Here is a 21,559-nt window from a genome sequence, read left to right as displayed (position 1 = left end):
TAAGTGAATTTGGGGGATTGAGCCACCACACGCCCTCTATCATAAATTAATGATTATGTTTAAAGTGATTGGGCAGAGCAGCAATTTCTCTGTTAGTATTTACTGTTTGGGGGGGTTGGAGAGGAAACCATAACCCTTTGATCTTGTTGAACAAAGTTTGGATCCAAACCAAGTAATGAGCAAAGTGTGGCTGTTAGGGAGACAGCAGGAGTTAGAGCCATGGAGCCTGGACTACAGAGGTGTGATGAAGTTCTCAGGAGTGACTGAAAGGGAGAAAGAGTGAGGACTGGAGCATGAATGGCAAATAAGCACTATGCACCTGCTGCTTCTCCCCACTCTGAGTCATGGGTTTTCTGATTGGTGATGTTAGTGTTTCCCACTGAATCCAGGGAATCCACAGAATCCTTCTCAACATGGCCCTCATGATGGCCACTCCCAATCTATCAGAGTTAGCATGGAACTGCTTTGTCTGCCGTAGGACCTAGTAAGTCAGAATTTTGTTCTCCACTTGGGGATTAAACTCAGAATATTTACACTGAGCTACTTTGCCAGCCCGTTCTTATTTTTATTGTGAGACAGGATCTTACTAAATCACCACATTGCCTGGGCTGGCCTCAAAAGTTGTGATCCTCTTGCTTCAGCCCCTTAGAGTGCTAGGATTACAGGCATGCCTGACTGTACCTTGTGGGCACTTTTTTTTTTTTTCAATCCTGGAAGATCAAACCTAGGAGTGCACTGTTACTGAGCTATACCCTCAGCCCTTTTATAACTTTTGTATTTGAGACAGGGTCTCACTAAGTTCCCCAGGTAGGACTCAAAATTGCAATCAATCCATCTATCTCTGCCTAAGTGCTAGGATTATAGATGTACACTACCACACACAGCCCAGAACATTTTTAAGAATTAAACTTACCACGAAAACTTATTCATTTGGAAACAGATAAATTAGCAAAATTTGAAGTAAAGTCTCCATGTGTAAGGTCACAGGGAAGCCAATCACACAGGTAACAACTAGTGAGATTTTGATTTATACAGGGATCTGGGAAAACATATATACACTTGCGGACCATGTGAGTTTAATGAATCACATCTTGCTGCCTTTGTATGTTTTCTTTTGCTTTTTTACCAGCTCAATTTAAACTAGTTTTCTGTATATTTGCTGGGGATTCTACCTACTTTAAATGGAACTTCCAAAGTAATTTGGGGATCAGGAGATTTCAGGATTGCATAAAGTGGGAACCAGATTAGTGCATCTTCCCTGTGTACCTCCCCATCCTACTCTAAGCATTTCTGTAAGAAAGCATGGTCCATAAAGTGAGCCTGTTTAAGTTCCAGCTTTCTCCCTTGTACTTCCAAACCTGCTTGTGTCTACACAGATGGTCTCTGTCAGTTGGAATAGTCATGGGGGAAAATGTAGCATAAGTGAGCAAAATTAGCAAATGACACAGCAAATAGAGAATAGCATACAATTTGATTGGGGCAGATCTAGGGATTGAGAAATTTCCCAAGTGATGGTAGCTACCAAAAAGCAGAGATGAAAGAGCCACCAAAGCATAGAATTACAAGGGACAGGGAAGTAAGAGGAATGAGAAAATTCTGTGACGTGTATTCTCAATAACCTGAAGCAACCACAGTGCTTTCATTGTGTTATGACTGCTCCTCTATTGTCTGCATTAGTATAAATTAAAAAGTGCTTCTGTCTGTACTATATGAAATGAATTCGTGCTGAACAAAATTTCAAAAAGTTCATGTGAAGAATGATTTCACAGCAACTATAGTATCAGGCTCCTGGAAAATTGCACTTAAACTTCAGTTCCACCTCAGTCACTCAAAGGAATTTAAAAATTGGCTTCCAGCCATCCTTGTTCTTCAACATGCAGCTTCAGACGTGCCTCAAGAGTACAAACTTTAAAGCCTACTGATTGTGACTTAAAATCTGTGCCTACCAGAGCCTCGCTGCTAAGTGGACGTCAACACTGACTTCACAGAGTTTGGTCAGGACCCTCCGCCCTCAGGAGTCTTGAAGAAGGAGGAGGTTAACATTGCTACGAAGGGGACACTTTGAACTTCATGACAAAATTATGAGAAAAACTTTGAGCTCTGTCAGATGATGGATGCTACAAATGGTTATTCAACGAAATATTTCTTCCTTGAAACCTCAAGAATGCTTTGGGATTGGAATGTGGGAACCTAGAATCATGACCTTCTATAAATCTCTCTCCTTTTATGTCACTTTCTTCCTTTTTTGTCACCATGCTACTTGAATATGAACCATGTAAAGAGGATAGAGGATGACTTTTAGAATAGACCAACCAAAATTTGATTCCTGGTCCTTGGCGGTTAACTAGCTGTAAAATTTGATCTCTTTATGCCTCAGCTTCCTCATCTATGAAATGGGAAAATGCTTTTATTTCACCATATAGGAATATGTAATAATTATAACTTCATAGGACTGCTTTCAGTATTAAGTGAAATGATACATGTAAAAAGATTAGCATAGTGAGTGGCAGATAGTTATTGTGCAATAAATATTAGCAATTAAAATACAAATAGTGGTAGTTATAATTATTAGAAGTTATTATTATTAGAATCCATCAGCATGGATTCTGATGAAAGTCCAGTGTGTTCTGACTGCCTTTGTCAGAGCACCTGGTAAGAATGTCATGCCTTCTATTGCTCCCGAACAACTGTGAATGAATTGTGTTTTTCAAATCAAATTCCATTTATCCATTGATCTATTTCAGAGATGATTCCTTTTCATTGCAATTGTGTTACTGGGCAGGAGGCCCTACACTTTAAGAGAATTTTATCACTTAACTCTACCACTCCTTAACTCTACCACTCCTATCCTCAAAAAGGGTAATAGGCTAGTGATTTGAGGCTTCTGCACCACTATTTGTTGTGTTTTCTCTGCCCAAAAGTCACTTTCTTCTTTAGGTTTGTTCAGGCATTACCTTTCTCAAGAATCATTCTTTGACTCTACCTAGCCAAGCTGGACCATATGTCCTTTTTTTCTGTCCCTACAGCACCATGCCATTACATGACACTATCCTGTTCTTCACCACATAGTAACTAGGTGACCTATTTACCTCTCTTCCACTAAACTGTGAGCTGTCCAAGGGCAAGGATGATGGATCTTATTTTTCAGTCTTCAACATCTAACAAAGTACACATATGTTTTACTGAACCCAAATCATTCATCTGTAACATTTATTTATAACTTCAGTTTTTATTTTTATTAGTACACATTTGCAGTACATGATCACATTTCTCATTGGAAGAATTTAATGGGCTGAATAATAAATCATGATGTTTTAAAACAACAACAAACATTTGGCACCCACTTGAGTGTCTGAAAATGTTTCCATATATGTAGTCCCTTCAAAAAGCAGAACAGCGGAGCCAGGGATTTAGCTCAGTGGTTTGGCCACCTGCTGGGCAAGCTCAAGGACCTGAGTTCAATCCCCGGTGCCAAAAAAAAAAAAAAAAAAAAACCTCAAACACAAAGCAGAACAGCGTATTTCTTCAAGCTCAGGGGCTTCTTTTCTGAGTTCCAGTTTTCTTTCCCAACATTCTGCACTTCCCTCCACACCTCTGACTTTAGGGCATATCCTATGGGCTCTCCTCTTGGCTCATTTTCCTGAGCTTCACAAATGAGCAAACCAGCAGACAAAGACCCCAAGATGTAAGGGTGAGGAAGGGGAAAGGACACATGCTGATTCCTCGCTCAGCAATTTGACTGAGTGAAACAGAAGTTGCATTGGGCTTTCATGTGAGAGGAGAACTTCTCAACCCAAGAGCGCCTCTGAGCCACTGCTCACTTTCTGCCAGGCTAGTTGCTTCTCTTCATGGCTTTGTGTGGCTGTGCTTCTTTCTTTCCATGGTGGTTCTCCCATGGTGTCCAAAAAACACATGATACAGACTGTGGGGACATGGACCATCTCTTTAGCATGAAAATATGTCACCTTTCCACCTGTGCTCCATTTCTACCCCAAACTAATGAAGTTGGCTTTAGTTTACTCTTTATCTGTTCATACAAATGGACTGTTCTTGAAGCAGGTGCTATTTTTTAGAAAGACACTGGTGATGCAGGACTGAATAACGTAGACAATAAGGGCTATAAAGAAATTTAAAGCAGTAGGCTAGGGCAGGTAGGTCAGCAACTTTCACAAAGGCAAACTTGGAAGGCTTGAAGAGAATAATCAGACTTGTGAATATTGGCCAGAAAATAGAGGCAGGGGAAAATGTTCCACATGGATGGAATGGGAAGTGAAAAGACTCTGCACATGAAATGGCTTGACTTGTTCAATCAACAGAAATAAAGAGGGCCCCATTGGCTACAAAACAAAAGGCCAAGTGCTAAATGATAAGGGTCATTATTAAGGGTGAGGAGGGAGAAGCAGCAATGGGCTAGAGAAGGAAGACATGTAGGTCATCAAGGATCTTAAGATGGATTTCTACTTGCAGTGGGAAGCCACTGGAAGGTGCCAAGAGTGGTAACCACTGGATTTATCTGTATAAAGTATCATTCTAACTACTGAAGAGAAAGAACTTGGACGATGAAGCATAGATGAGCAACATAACTAGAGTGAAAGGAGGGAGATCAGCAAGGAGATGAATCAGAGAGATGATGGGAATTTAGATTAAGACTGTAACAGAGGAGATAGAAAGAACTGGCTGGTTTCATTTCAGCCATTATGTCCTTTTCTGAAACATACAACTCAACTATCTAGAGCAGTGGTGGCAAACCTGTGGCATGCATGCTGCAGTGGGCAGGCAGAGCCCTCTCTGTCAGCATGTTAGCCGAGTTACCCCAGCAGTTGAGCACTGGATAACAGTTGTTTTGTCTAAATTAAAACCTCAGTATTCAAGTATGGTATTAATTGTAGTGTTGGCACTTTGCAGTAAATAAGTGGGTTATGCGTTGCAGTTTGGGCACTTGGTTTCTAAAAGGTTCACCACCACTGGCCTAGAGTATGAAATGGTACTGTTGGAGACACATCAGACCACTGTATGAACACACACACACACACACACACACACACACACACACACACACAAGCACGCACATACGCAAAGACGCACTTTGGTACACTTCATTTTATTTTACGTTTTACTATTTGTATTTTGAATGGATTTCAATGTGACTTTCTTGGGATGCTCTCATGACACTCATTGCTGACCTTTGACCCCTCTGTCCTCTTTCCCAGGTCGTCCCATTCCACCTACATCCTCGTCTAGCCTCCTCCCATCTGCTCAGCTGCCTAGCTCCCATAATCCTCCACCAGTTAGCTGCCAGATGCCATTGCTAGACAGCAACACCTCCCATCAAATCATGGACACCAACCCCGATGAGGAATTCTCCCCCAATTCATACCTGCTCAGAGCATGCTCAGGGCCCCAGCAAGCCTCCAGCAGTGGTAAGGAAATTCTGTGGTGTCTGAATGTATGCTGTTTCACGTGTGACAGTCTTGATTCTCCAGCAAAATGACAACCATGAAACAAGGGCTGGGGAGAAGGAGGTATGGGGAACATCAAGGTGAAATGCATTTGTCATTTTTCAATGTGACACTTCCAAGTTACATTTGTTGAAGGTCGCAGTTACTGAAGAGGTTTCGCTTATCGTAAGAGGCTTTGAGCCTCCTTCACTGGGAGGAATTTGCCCATGGCTTCATGTGAGAGCATGCTGGTCTCAAAGGTGAAGTGCAGAGAGACACTGGAATATTGAGTTTTGCATTACTATGATTCTGGCCATACCCAAGTGATCCTGGATGCCTTCACATGCCCAATTTGTGTGCATCTCAGATCTCTTGTTTTTTGATAGTTGGCTTCTGACTTCTTCTTCCTTGCTTGTTTTAGATGATTTTGTGATTAAAATGTGTTCCCTTGACATGAATACTGAATGTCCTGCCAAGTCTGAAGAGTTTGGGCTGTGACCTTCTGTATGACCCTCTGCTGGTACCATTTGAATTTAACAAACTGATTGTCTGGTACTGTGGTAAATACTGCCTCTAAATCCATAGTTCTCATTTGGGTTTTCACATTCCCAAGCAGCAGCATGGGACATGACTTTCTGCCCCACTTTTAAGAATATTGTGGCTTCTGTCTCAACTCCTAGTCTCTAAGTCTCAAGTGGAATTGCCCTAGGCCTAGCAATAATCAGGCTTTATTTTGATTTCTCCTGTTGGTGTGATGTTCACATGAATGTTTAGATGTAGGAGTGGCCCATATCTAGGGATTTAGTATCCATGGCCCAAGAAGAGACATTGACAGAAACTGGTTACTCTTGACCCAAAGATTTAGGAGTTGTCTTCTAGATTAGCCAGTCATGATGTTCATTAATGTATCCCATCAGAAGCAATAGAGAGTATCCCATGCCAAGAATTTCCTCCATGACATTGTGCTTCAGCTCCATCCAGGAGTATATGCCACCACTGGCTTCAACCTCTCCAATTAGAAAGGCCCTCCTAAGCATGCTTAAGATTGTTCACTCTGTGGATGGAATGATGGACTGCTACTTATGATGTCCCATGTCCTTCTTCAAAGCCAGGCCTGATATATTTAGTAAACTCATATTCTTTTTTTAAAAAAATTACCTAATCAAATCTCTCATCAAATGAGCAATCCATTGTTGATATTATGAAGGCCTTTAATCTACCATAAATCTTTATTAGAACTCATCAGAGCTTCTAGTTTGAGAGAAATGTGATTATGGCACTCTTAAAATGACATTACATCATTGGGGTGATTGGTTTATCATTTGGAGAAGAGACATCAATCATAACTAGCATAACCACACAGTAAATGAATTCAACCTTTCTACCGCGGAACAATGACACTGTAATTGCTCAAAATCAGGCTTAAAATGAAATCGGAAAATGCTCTTTCTTCAAATATGATGTTAACTTAATGGAATATATTATGAAAAATCATGTTTGAGGAAATTCTATATAATTAAAAATATGTGGAAATATATTCCCTTTTTTCTCTCATTGGAACCTGATTTTGGCTATAGAGCTATTTTTTCTACAGATTATGTTGCATTTAATTGAACTACCCTCACTTATGTTTTGCTGCTTTTTATTTCATACTATGTAATCGTGATGAATATTGTATTATGAAGGACAAGAGGCTTTTGAAATGAGGTGCACCTGCTGATAGCTTTTTAAAAACAGACAATTACTAAGGAGAAAATGAGCTTTTAAAAACTACATAGTTTTATGCATATATAGATACCCAAGCAAAGACGATTTCCATAAGAGAGGTCAGTTCATATCTCTGGGCCATCTAGAATGCTTTCTTAGTGATAATGCACTGAGCGATTTCTTTTCTTTTGGACAGTGTATCAAGTTGTCAGTTGTTGATAGGGTACTTTTGTTGGCTTTATGCCTAATCAAGGCCTCATTTTGGTGGACACGAGAGATCTGTGTTCAGAGTCAAACTTATCCATTTTTCACCACTTACACCAATTTGTTCAGCTCACTTAAGACTGACAGTGATTTTAGCTTCAGTAAGAAAAAAAAATACCACAGAAAATGTGAGGGCCCATTTTCATCCCAAACAGGGGCTTGTGTTGATATGATTTTTTCAACCAAGAGGTGAAGACCCAATTATGCAGGCCTCTTGTTTTCATCAGGTACTTATCTGAAAGTGTGTAAAAGCTCTGGCCAACAGATAGTCATTCAAAATTCTTTACTCTGGTTTAGCTAAAGTGAGAGCAAATCAAGTTCAAGTAGCATATGCTCACATCTGTGTGTGTGTGTGTGTGTGCGCGCGCACGTGCATATAAGTATGTGTGCATGTGTGTGTGCATCTTGTGGAATGGATTTGGGGTCCAGAGAATATTGGGGATTCTATCAAGATCTGAGTGAAGGTGCCATTTGACATAAAGAATTGAAAATAGAGTTTGACACAGAAGATGCAGAGTGCAGAGCTGTGCCTGAGTGTTTTGAATTGAGTTTGATGAAAGGGGCTGAATTGTTTAGGAGTTATCAAGGCACCAACAAAGCACCCGTGTGTTTGGGTGTGTTGCATTTAGCTAGTTAATTACATAGAATATTTTTAAGTTGGTCTCTAGAAAATAACCTTGTGTTTTAAAGATCAGGTAGCTGTTTTGTCTTTGTCATTTTTTGTAGGCAAAATAAAGCACCTCCCAATACTTTCAGGCCATGCAGGACAGTAAAAACTTATTTCCTTTTTTCCTCTTGTTGTTATTACTTGACATGGGCAAATCTCATCATTAGCAGACTTACCTCACATTTTTCCTGCACAAGCACTTTCTAATATAAAGAGAAAATTTGGGCTAAAACTATAGGAACTAAAATTTTTTGCACAACATGAAAACCATCTCAAAGCACCACCCAAGTGTCACCTTTATGGTTTGACTGCCATTATTTTCTATGACTCTAGCAAGTTCTTCAACAGATGGTACTAAAACCTCACCACCTTAGCAGCCAAATTGCTCTGACTCTCAATCTATGCCAATCAAGCAGATGCCCAGGTATATCTAGTGAGATGCTTACAAAAGTGGTATTTTCCTCAAGCATTTGCTTCCAGATAACTGTGCTACAGCTAGGGGTTCACCCTGTGTTCTGACCACCTGCCAGAGCAGGTTAGCTCCAAAGATGTTTCTTGTATACAGCAGCATAATTTCAAATCCTATGAAATTACTCATCTGGAAAAAAGTCTGGATCCTAGTGGCAGCATAATGAAGGGTCCTGCAGATGGAAGAATGAGACTAACTTTCAAATCAGAATAGGGTTTGCACTTCCTGTCAGTGAATAGGCATAAAACATATGGACAGCCATGCTGTAATCTAAAAGCACTGACCCACTTCTCTCCCGTGGAAGGCTGAGTTTTAGCTTTTTATAAAGTCTAAATAAAGGGGTGTGGAGCGCTCATGAGTATCATCAAAGTACATAAGAAATGTAAACAGGATGCTTCTGTCAGGACCCTTTCACAGGTTCTCTGGGCCAAAGATGTCCTAGCCAAGGCTCAAATTGTCTAATGGCTTGGTTAATTCTAAATGAAAATAGAACATCAAAATCAGCAAGCTTCGAAGTGCCAAGGGTCATTCAATCATTCAGTTGAATGCAGAACTTAATGATTAGCTTATTTACCTGGCACCATAAAGCGAGTTTTATTTATTCATTCCTGTTCTTGTACCTCCTCCACAATGTGTGAAAGTTTATATAAATTTTTTCTTAAAACCCTAAAACTATAATTATAACAGACTTTTTTTTTTTGGTTCCAGGGATCAAGCCCAGGACCTTGCGCTTGCAAGGCAGGCATGGTGCCACTGAGCTAAATCCCCAGCCCTCCAAAACTAATTAGATGACATGGTAAACATAAAGAAAAAATCTTGGGGGAAAAGCATGTATATTTGCTCAGATGTAAATATTCCTATTTCATTCTTTAAGATAGACAGAAAACTTGATTCTAAGCTTCCTAGCAACCAAAGCAAAAAAGGGAAACACAGAAAGAACAAGATGCATAATACCCAAGAGATAAAAAAAAAAAAAAGACCAACTGTGTCAAAAAATTCTGGAAATTGTCACAATGGGGCCAGAAAAAAATTCTCATAAGGGAGATCGTGTGAGCATTCCAGATGAGTAAATTCTTATCAACATCATACAATACATACACTAATTTCCTGGCAAAGTTACTTGTAACTGCCTTCTAAATAAGCCATAGAGCACTTTCAGTTTTAAAAAAAAATTCTCCAAATGCTCAAAAATTATACAGTCTAAGGGCAAAACCTGACTTAATCCATAGATAAACCTCAATTCTACCAAAGGACTATGGGAGCTACATGTTCTGTAGGGAATAAACATTAAATGTCATTGTTCATACCTAATTTTTATGGGAATTAGCAGACTTTGAGGTTATAGCTATTATCTAGAGCCTTAAAAGCAGATGACCTATGTTACAAATTTGCCTCAACAGCCATGTGGAGTAGAATTGATGTCCTTTCATGAAAGGAGAGGTACCCTTCCAGGACACCTTCCTTCCTCTGTCCCCTCTTACCATCCATGGGGCTGGCTTTGCAATGATGAAGAAAGCAGCCCACACAAATGGATTTTTTTAAGTTAATACAACTTCCTACCTATGTATATCTTTGGTATGGGGAAGAAATTATCATTTAATGTATTATAAATTGCCTTGCTCTCCTAAGCAGATATGCCGTTATAATTTATACGATTTCCTGAAAAGCTTACAGCGGTTATTATGGCTATTGGTGATTATACTGCTTCCCTCCCTCCCTACAGTGGGGTAGTTTAGCTACCTCTTTTGCTGGGATTCGGCTCCTTGTTCTGACCTTTGGATCTTTCTTGCTCCTCTCATCCCCTCCACTCCTCAAGCATCTCCACTATAGGGTCCCTGGTGGTCGGTAGATGGTAGATGCTCAATAAGCATTTTTAAATGGGTGCATGAAGGTCTTTAATAGCCACCTTTTTTTTAGTCATTTACTGCTCTCCACCATATATTGCGAAGAAGTAAATGGAGAAATTCAGGGAAAGAGGGTGGAGTAGGATGTCCCTGCAGAGGGAACATTGTATTTATGTTACAAAATATATTGACTATTGCCTGTCTATAGCTGTTCTATCTACAGCTGTTATAGATCTTCTTTAAATGAAAAAGTTAATGCTTGGTGGGGAGCAGTACTAGGAATTGATCCCAGGGATGTTATAGCACTGAACTACACTGTCAGTTCTTTTTAATATACTTTTTCTATTTTGAGATAGGTTTTCACTAAGTTTCCCAGGCTAGCCTCAAATATGTGATCCTCCTGCCTCAGCCTTCTGAGTAGGGTTTTATATATTTTTTACAGTTTTATGACAAACACAGACTTGGCCAATGCAGAGTACCAGAGGGAGCCATGAATGGGAGCCCTGGGCTAACTGGAAATGTTGGCCCTGTGGGTCTGAACTCGTCTGGAAGAGTTTGTTTATCACTCTGTGTTGTGGTCAGGAAATCAATTCATGTATCACTCATTTTCCCAGGTTAGAACTCTTTTTTTTGTACATGAGCTACTTGGTTCCAGGTCTTTCCCAGGACCCTTGAATGTCTACGACAGAAGTTCAGATGACTCATAACCTCTTCCTGGTGCCCAGGCAACAGGTTGCCCTCCTTCTGTGAAAGGATTTTCAACCCACCAGCTGGTGCGGGCTAACTCTAGGATGCTGATTTGATCTGGGGAGGGCACGGAGCTGCCCTCCCTCCTCTCTCTGATGCAGAGCCACACGGGGCTTGGCTTTCAGTTTGTGGCCCTTCACCTCCTTCAGTAGTAGTTACGCTAAGTTTATAATCTACTTTCCTTCCTTTACTTTTATTTAATCTCCACCATATCTCAGTGAAGCAACCATTATCTTCATACCCACTTTATACAAAAGAAAATTGCCACAGAGAAGTTAAATAACTTGCCAAATTCTAAGCCTGGAATGTAAAGAACCTAGTTTTCAAAAACTAATTGCAAGAAGACTCTCAACTGCAGAGACTTTTCTCCCTAACTCTCAGTTAAATTGAATGTTAACCTCAAATTGTGTGTATGGTTTATTTTGATATATAACAGACAATGAAAGCATTAAAGACCATAGATCATAATTTTTAAAGAAACTAGGAGAAAACTAGGCCAGGGATTTAGCTCAGTGGTTTCACTGCCTGCTGCGCAAGCACAAGGACCTGAGTTCGAACTCCGGTACCAAAAAAAAAAAAAAAAAAAGATTGAGAAAACCTAAATACACATCACAAAGCATCCTTTACTCCACTTGCTGACAAGCACATAAACCCCTAGAATTTTTTCCTAGAGATCCCCTTCAGGTGGGTCTTAGCATTTGGAAAGTTTGGGAATCATTCATGTAATAAAAAAGTTCCACAGTAGAAGTTGGAAAACTTGAGTTTTCTAACCTCTTTCCCCAATTCACAGGATGAGTTTCGGCAAGTCATTCAGTTCTCCTGGGCTGCAGTTTTTCCTTCCTGTCAAGGTCAGGAATTGGCCTAAAATATCTTGAAGCTTCCTTCCTGTTCTAGAATTTCGTGTTTGTGAGCTTCCTGCATCCAGCTAACTAGGCTGTCCCAGAGTTTGGGGACCCTGGAACCTCTCTCTCTAGACAGTGTGGATTTCACCCTACCATCTTCTAGCCCACTGTCAAAACTAAGACCTTCACAGTCATGCAAAACAGATCTTGACAGCTCACCTGTAGATACTGAGGAGTGTTTGAGGTCTAAGGACACTGTGTTGGACATGTTGATAGCAATACCGTCAAAGGCAGAAAGCATAACTGGTTCCTCATGAACCTGGGCTCCCAGAAGCCCTTGATCAGCCTCCTAAACATATCACCAAGCCTAAGAATTCAGAGCGGACACTCACTCCTCAGGATGCTCTAGACGTTGCTAACTTGCCCAGCAATGTAGCAGACACAGATCAGAACTCTCTTTCTTTTAATTGCGTTTTCTCACAACACACATGCATACACGCATGCTCATGTGTACAAGTAGTTTGTAAGTCCAACAGTTTCCAACCCAGGTCACATGAGGACCCCTGTGCTACACTGTGGTGCAAATAAGCACACAGCCAAGATGGACAGGTAATTCCTTTGGAGGTGCACAGCATGAAACTGACAGACAGCAAAGAACTGCTCCTCCTCAGCAAATAATCTTGATATTGACAAAAATCCCAAGGTCGATAAGCATTGTGTACATTCTTCCTCTCCATCTCTGTCCCTGGCTTCCTGGTACATACAAAAAGATGTCCTAAGCTAGCAGAGACTGAGAACTACACATGACACCTTAACAGTTTCCTGCTGAAAGAGATTTTCCCTAGAACCTCACCTTCTCCTAAATTTCCTTAAAAACTGTACATTTAATTCTAACTAGGTTTCTGCATCAGGTTCAAAAGGCATAATGTTCAATGGCACAGTCCCTTGTTAGATATATCTCAATTATATGTTAAGTCACAGGATATGCTTATTTTACCAGGGGGCATTTTGAATACACATGAAAGCCCCTGCTCTAAGTTAATCTCAGATCTAGCCCAAAAATAATAATTAAGAATAATTATATTCTTAAAAGTGTGAACTCCGACATGCATGCTACTTGGATTCAAATCACAGGTCTATGATTTTGAACACTATGATCTTGAACAATTTAATCTATATCTCATATTTTTATCCGTAAAACAGTGGTAAATGTCTCCAACCCCTAAAGTTGTTATGGATATTAAATGACGTTCTGATGCATCCAAATAGCTCAAAAAGAGGTTTAAACAATTAGAGCAAAGGGTTGGTTTTATATTGTTTACTTTTTAAATGATTTTTAAATTTTTCATATAAGTTTTTCATAATATTTTTCTTGTTTAATCAATACATAGTTATATATTTAGGAAATATATCAAATAATTGACCACATGTATACAATATATTAAATTTAACAAACACTTTCCAATTGTGGTAAAAATATACCTGACCTGAAATTTACCATTTTTTCCCATTTTCAAGCCTATAATTCTATGGCATTAAGTACATTCACGTTGTATAACCATCATCACCATTCATGTCTAAAACATTTTCATCTTCCCCAAAAGATACTCTATACCCATTAAATACTCTTTTCCCTCTAGCTCCTGGCAACTACCATTTTATTTCTATTCTATGAATTTGACTACTGAAAGTATTTCACATAAAAGGAATTATATAATATGTGTCCTTTCCTGATTGGCTTATTTTACCTAGTGTAATATCTTCAAGTTTCATCACATTTTGTTTATTCACTCATCTATCAGTGGATAGCTTCATTGTTCTAACATAACTATTGTCAATAATACTCCTGTGAACATTAGTGAACACATATCTGCTTGTGTATTCACTGCAACTTCTTTTGGTTGTATAACCAGTAGAGGAATCACTGAATCATATAGTAATTCTGTGTTTAACTTTTTGAGGAATTGCCATACTGTTTTCTGCATTGAATATACAACTTTGCATTCATACCAGTAATACACAAGGATTTGAATTTCTCCACATCCTCCCTGTACTTACTATTTTTCTGGGTTTTTTATAATAACCATTTGAACTGGTGTGAGGTGTTAGCGCATTGAGGTTTTGATTTATAGTCCCTAATGATTAGTGATGTCAAGCATCTTTTCATGTACTTTCTAGCCATCTGTATAACTTCTCTGGAGAAATGTCTACTTCAAACATTTGTCTGTTTTTTAATTGGATTGTTTGTTTTCTATTGTTGGGTTGTCAGAACATTCTGGAGTATTGATATTCTAGATATCAATTGCTTACTTGATATATGATTTATTATTGCTTTCTCCCATTCGATGAGTCGCCTTTTCATTTTGCTGATGGTTTTTAACCTTGGTGTAATCCATCTTATCTATTTTTCCTTTTGTTACCTGTGCTTTTGGTATCATACAACAAATACTTTTCAGGGCTTGATTTTTACTAATGGTGGCTCATTTAATCTTCAACCCCAGGAGAGACAAAAAGCAGTCCTTGATTCGGAGAAACAGCCTGACAGTAACAGTGGGGCTTACCTTTTTGTTCAGAGCTGGCCTGCCACTCAGAGCTAGGTTACGGTATTCTCCTATTAAACATAAACAATCTTACAGAAAACTCACACTCCATAAGGCCACTCTGTGACTGTGATGAAGCGAGATAAAATGAAAACACGAATACTTCGTGATCTTACCTAAATACAAGTAAAAACGAGGTTGCTGTCTATATTAGTCCATTTTGTGTTACTATACAAAATACTTGATATTGGCTACTTACATAAACAAAGACGTTTATTTATCTCACAGTTTTGGAAGCTGGAAGTCTAGCAAGCAGAGCACCAGCTCTCACATGGTATCTCTTAGCTATGTCACCTCACGGTGGATGGTACCAATGGCAGAAGCGTGTGGGAAAGAGATCATGTGACAAGGCAGGAAGTGGAAGCGAGAGTGAGGAGGAGCCACTTTTGAGACCTCCCACTAGTCCCCACCCCAAAGTCCCCACCTGGCAACACTGCCACAGTGGACACCAACGTCCCTAAAATGTGAACTCTAGGGATATACTCACACCATATCCAGAAAACTCGCTGCTATTTCTTTACCAATTACAGTTTTATTCTCTTCTAGTCAGTTCTTCCTATGGGCACTATGTACTGAGAAACCAGATCATGGAATTACCCCACGCCTTATTAGTCCCCGGTACAGGAATCAACTGGTTTCTTCAAACACTCCCTGAAAATCACCTAACACCAACCCTTTATAGCATTTTTAGTAAAAAGCCCCATGATTTCATTATCTATCTTCTCCCTCACTGGAATTAGTTAATAAACTTTGTTTGGCTCCAGTGAGCTCCTTCCTGGTGGTGTATGGGCTGGAGGACATTGGCAACATTGTCTTATTATTATTCCTGCCTTACAGATGGGAAAACTGCGGCTCAGAGACATTCAGTAACTTGACTCAAGACGCATAGTTATTAAGTAGTACAACAAGAACTTGGCTCAGAAAAAAGCAGTTTCCAGAATAATCAGCATGTAGAAATTTAAGCAAATTTTTAAAAGATAATTTGGGGGTGGGGGGGATGTGTTCATGAGATAAAAAGTAATCATTTTACTACATGGCTGGGGTCCAAAGTGCATTTGCAAGGCCTAATAATCTAAAGCTGTAATATTGGTCTACGCATTCTATCAGGAGAATAAAGGGTGTGTGTGGAATGGGCAGGTAGAGAAAAAAGCCCAAATCTGCACCTTCTGGAGTGAGGAGCTACTAGATAATGCCTAAAATTGAAAACACAAGAAATAGCAGCAAAGCATGTAATTTATAGAACTGTAGATAAATACCAAAATAATCAGCTAAAAAAAGGTAAATGCGGTTGCTGCTGGGAAGGAAGAAATTGATGGTGATGGAAAAAGATTGCTATTTTTGAACTGAGTTTCATAAAACTATTTGATTCGTTAAACTGTGCACACTTTTTCTCTTGTTGAAAAGAAAACATTTTAAAAGAAAACACAAGAGACTGGACATGAAGAGCAAAAAAAGACCATGTTAAGTAGCTGTTCAGTATTCTCAAGTATGTTTTTGTTTGACAAATATGTACTGGTCAGGGCCAATGCGTTTGAAATGGCATGTGGTTCTGTGAACCTGAATAGTTAGGCACTGGAGCATTTTTTTCTTGAGTGTGCAGAATGCTTTGTAGCTGCCTCTGTTGATTCGGGATCCCTGTGGGGTTGCTAGGGTTTTACCTCCTTATCTCAACCCAGGCCAAAGCTGAGGCTTAGGATGGCACAAGAACAAAGAAGATATCATGGCTATGGTTTGCCCTCATTGCGGATCCCATATCCTCCTAAGCATAGTCCCCATCTTTACCGAAAGCATTCCCATCCTTCTTAGCCCAGCTAGCACTTCTCCCTTTCAGAATTTCAGAACAGGCTTATAGTCTGCCTTATTCAATTTAGCACCTCATTACATTCTGATTTGTAATATTCTCTTGGTGTTTCATGCAGATAAGTCACTTGTGTCAACATTAAACTGTCGGTATTTAAAGACAAGGGTCATTTCTTTGGTCTTTTTTAATCACTTAGAGCCTGGTGCAGGCAGAGATAAACTTGATGTCCTTGATCTGGCTTTGAAAGGACAGCAGTAAACCAGGGAAACAAGAGAGGGGTACATCCCCACTTAGGCCTATTGACTGCAGGTCATTGTTACATTGTTAGATCTGAGACCATCTGTGACTGCAAGTACAAGCTCAATTGCTTTAAAAAAAAATAGAAAAGGTAACATAGGTGGGGCATGAGGAGAAAAGATAGGTGTCTCTCTAGTCTCCTGTCTTCCTTCCTTGGAAGGGACAGAAGAGATGTAGGTCCAAAAAATAGTTGTGTCTCCATCCCTTTAATAGCAGCCCTCCTGATTTGGTGGTACTTTTGAGATCGTTGCTTCCATTGATAACTCGTAAGTTATAAAACCATAATCTAGAGAACTAGTGTAGGGAATGCCTGAACTTAGCCCTCTGTTGTTTCCTAGAGCTGCCCTAACGAGGTGCCACAGCGGCTTTGAACGATAAAGCTGTATTGCCTCACAGATCTATAGCCTTGCAGTCCAAGACTGAAGTATTCGCCGGCCATGCTCCCTCCAAAAGCTCTGGGGAAGAATCCTTCCGTGCCTCGCCCAGCCCAGCAGTAACGGTTGCCGGCAAACCTTGCGTTCCTTTTCTGTGACACCCTAACTTACCTCCCTGCTTCTATCTTCACACGGCCATCTTGTCCCTGTGCATGGCAATGTGTCCCCAAATCTCTTTGTCCTCATGAGAACACAAGTCATTAAACATGAGGCTCACTGTAATCCAGAATTAGTTCATTTGAAAAAAAATCTCCCGACAAGGTCACAAAATCCAAATCGGGTCATATTTGTGGGTATCAGGTCTTAGGGCTTTAACATATCTGTTGAGGAGACAGTTTGACCCATACCAGTATTCAGTTGAATATTCAGCTGGATGGAGCTATTAGATGTAGATGCCCATGTCTGTTTCTATTATTATACTCATCTTGCTGTTCACCATCAGATTCAGATTTAAACACTCTGATGATAAGAACTGTATCTCACTTGTGTTCCATTTTATTCTAGCCATTTAGCTAGTACCAAGTTTGCCACATAGCACATGCTTCATAAATATTAAGTGAATAGACCAACAAATAATGCAAGTCATATGATGAAAGAAAGGTATGCAACGGGCATTTTCAATTTCTAAACGGTAAACCAAGAAAATAGTGGCCACTGTCCCTGGCTGAGACTTCTTCCCTCATTCTGTCACAGGGGAGAAAAAGAATGAAGTTATTTCTGGATGGTGGAATAGTCCATCAAGAATAGCAAAGAAAGCCAGAAGCAGGCTGGAAACCAAACAGAGTTAATATTTAAACTCTAGAATCTGAATACACTAGTAAGCTATAGGAGAACTATTTTATGTGCTACTTTAAAAATTCCAGCACCAGCCTTTCCTTTGATTTCCCCAAGGTCAATACTAGCCTCTTCTTTTGTCATTTTTCCATCATATCTTTTGTTTTATGATGTCTGTTCCTTATTATCCTTATTCCTTTCTGGTGCTTTAAGCCAAAGATGAGGGGCCAAACACATTCTTGGTACTGAAGCATTTAAGCAGTTATCATTTAAATTAATGTTTTCTGCTAGAGTTGTATTTTAGTGGAAAATAATAATTGTTTCTAAGACAGCGTCTTGGAGTTAAACCAATTCTAACAGTGAACACTCAACCCTGGGAAGCTAAGAATAAAAGGCAGTGATCAATCGTTCTTTTTTTTTCCCTCCTCTTCCACTTAGAAAGCAGACTTTGGATCCTTTCACATTAAAAATAACCCTAAACTGATGATAAATGGCATCTATTTAACCCTTCAGCAAAATGCCCACACCCATCTAGGCAAAGGTCTCTTCATTTACCGCTCTCATTTTCCCACCTCTCCCCCTCACTTAAATGCTATGGAGATGCATTCTGGAAAGTTACAGGCTTCTGATGCCCTGTTTTTGAATTGTAGTGATGACCAACAGTGGACTGGGGGTAGGCAACAAACAGGATGCCTTTCCCTTCGTGCCAGCTTCCCAAATAGGTCCACAATGCATTTGGTGGCATTCACACTTGACTGGAATCGCATTTCAATCTGTTCCAACTGATTGGATACTGTGTTTTCTTCCCGTCTGTGGTAATGGAGCACTCATTCCCAGTTCCCAAGGTTATTTTCATCTCAATGACCTTTTTTATCCCCCTTGGGTCAGTCCCCATTACCCACCCCTCCCCCTTATTCTGCCTGCTTAAGATAGCACTTTACATGTTACTCTTTCTGCAGTAACTGTTGTCTTTGATACATTTTTTTAACAGTGACTTCATTGCTAAGAATAAGCAGTGAACTTTACTAGTTTATGACTCTCCCTATTTCTCTGTAGGTTCTTCTCATGGTCTTCCTGCTCTGGTCAAGCAATTTACTTTAAAATGGAAAGAGATAGGATGGCATACCACCTAGTTAAGATATTAGGATGCTGGGGTTTTTTTATTTCTTTTCTAACCTGTGCCCCTTCTCATAAGGCCCGAAAACTGGTTAGAATATAAGAGACAAGCTCGGTTGTGAAAATAATTCACAAAGAGAAAAAGAAGACATATTACATTGGCCAGACGTGGCCTTTTCTGCCTCTATTTATTGATCTTAAATTGCTGAAAGGGTTCAGAAGATAAAAAGAATCTGTGAGACAAAGAAAATCATGATGAAGGAAGAAAGAGCCCTAGAGACTGTAAGAGCCAGAGATTTGGTTCGAGTTCTAATTCTTCCTAGAATTTGCTATGTGGCCCTGGGAAGTCCCTTCTCCTCTTGGGCCCGGTGTTTTTCTTCTGTAGTATTAGGAGGATTTGGGCCAGATGTTTGGGAAGATTTCTGCCAACTTCAAAATGTCATGATTCTTGGCAAAGAATGAGAATGAAGCCCAAGACATTTATTCCATTTTCAATGCTATGCTAAGTTGCTGAAACTGTCACACTTCTTTGTTTTATTTGTATTCTTTATTTTGTCCTTTTAAGCCACACATTTTGCTACATTACCCAGACCAGCCTGAACTAGTGGGCTCCAGCAACCCTCTTGCCTCAGCTTCTGAGTATCTGGGGCTATAGCTCACTACCGTGCCTGGCTTTACCTTTCTTCAAAAACTCAGAAACACATTTTCCTTTTTAAGGATAGGTAACTAAAGTTGATGGCCCTTTCCAGACTAATGGTGGTGGTAGTGACATGATGATGATATTAACTAATAATTGTCATCACTTATGTTTGAATAACATTTTGTATTTCAAGAAACAAGCTCATATACTTCACCTCCAGCTGCAAACATCTGGACAAATGATCTTACCAACCTGTTTGACTTCTCCTTCCTGGCATTTTTTAAAGGCTGTTTTTACTTAGGTGGCAACACTGGAAAAGCAAGAGATTTTCTATGAATATCCTGTATTCTACCTTGAAAGAACCACACACCTAACACTCTCCTGCATTATACCACGGCTACACATCACAGAAGACAGGTAGAGCCTGCCCATTTTACACAGGTGTCATTTTTCTGTTTGTATAATTTGCCTCACTGCCCTGGCACTTGAACTCATGTCCCCAGTTGTCTAGCTTTTCGGCCTGGATGATGGTGATGATGAAGGTGACACCTGCACTGTTGTCATTAATAATCGGCTCCATATTTATACTAGTTTCACCTTTAGGAAACGCTGTCATGTACATTATCTATTTACATCCCTTTTAATTACACTGCATCTATTTTGTGAGAGGGATATAAAGGGTTTTGTTATGCCTAGACAGGTCATTCCAGGGTCAAAGGGCTCAAAACATTTGCCAGTAGACACTATTTAGTCTCAGTCCCAAACTTTCCACTACCAAGGTGTCCTTTTAACTATTTCCTCCCATGTAGCCCATGTTTTGTGGCACTTTACCTATTCATGTGTACTAAATCATGGTCTCTTCACTCATTTTGTGTTACATGGAAATAGATATGCAGACAGATAATAGATACCCATGATTCAGACTATGACTTGTTCTAATACACTGAATCAATAAAATTATTATACCTTGGACTTATACTACACCCAAAATAATTCCTCTTGCTTTCTCCTCAGCTACCAATAACTTTTCCAAATATATCTCAACTAATTTCTGACCTCTACTCTCAGTGATGAATTCATTTACAAGTGATTTTGTAACTGCTAATGGGTTTCTTTACACAATTACGTTTGGTTTCTACGCTTTCAAAGTTAGACTTACTGACAGGTGCATATACTGAGAAGGAAGGAAGGCTGATGTGGGTCGTGAAAGGTTAGGTGAGTTTTAGGGAGTCTGGACCACATAACCAAACAGCATGACTGATTTTTATTCTGGTCTGTGCATAAAGAGCAGAAGACTGCCTCACCTCTGGTTCTGAAGCTGGTACTCAGAAACCATGGCCTTCTGCATGTTTTGATTGAACACTTGCAGTACATCTGGTGTGTCGCAGGTACTGGTATCAGCCTGGCTTTGAAGATCCATCATCACCTGAGCCAGGTCCTTGCCTTCCTTCTGGCATTCAGGTAACACTGATGTATTCTGAGAATGTTCTGGTCCTAACCTGCCTGTTTTCTCACAGAGGTACAAGATCAATGTGAGATTCCTTTTTATAAAACAGCTTAGAGATACTAGGTCTTGTTTGGACCCCAACCTTCTTTGGAAGAATCCAACTTTTACAAAACAAAATTTCCTATCCCAAGTATATCTATTTGTATTTCTTAATATTTTATTGTTCAACGTTGCAAGTCCTTTGTGAAAGAAGGTTGTGATTGAAATAAATAAATATGATATGTTTTTAGCATAAGGTGGCATCTATGATAGGTACACTTAACTAAGAACTTAATTACACCCTTTCACAGAAGGCAAAAAGAAATGCTATATTAAACACATACATTATCCTTAAAGCTCCTGATTATGGGAAAGTTAAATGTGAAAATATACTTCCCCAGAAGGGAGGAAATATAGCACATACGTTCTCATG

The 21,559-nt window shown here is 39.6% G+C and overlaps 1 protein-coding gene across 18 annotated transcripts in view; it reads left to right on the top strand.

The window, feature by feature from the left end:
- Tenm2 (teneurin transmembrane protein 2) overlaps positions 1-21,559 on the top strand; it is a 1,248,268-nt gene that overhangs the window by 899,753 nt on the left and 326,956 nt on the right. For 15 of the 18 annotated variants that reach the window (XM_087194513.1, XM_087194512.1, XM_087194511.1 and 12 more), the window contains one exon: positions 5,211-5,420. The exons of the other annotated variants lie outside the window; for them this stretch is intronic. In XM_087194513.1, the coding sequence (XP_087050639.1) occupies positions 5,211-5,420 (210 nt within the window). The remainder of the gene's footprint in view (positions 1-5,210; positions 5,421-21,559) is intronic. 18 annotated transcript variants of the gene reach the window in all.

The sequence above is a fragment of the Heterocephalus glaber genome, unplaced genomic scaffold (genome assembly GCF_053883595.1).
Source record: "Heterocephalus glaber isolate CG9 unplaced genomic scaffold, H.glaber_assembly_v1.0 deba00001606, whole genome shotgun sequence".
NCBI classification, from domain to species: domain Eukaryota; kingdom Metazoa; phylum Chordata; class Mammalia; order Rodentia; family Bathyergidae; genus Heterocephalus; species Heterocephalus glaber.
The sequence above is the reverse complement of the archived record's forward strand: the minus strand, read 5'-3'. Positions and strand labels throughout refer to the sequence as shown.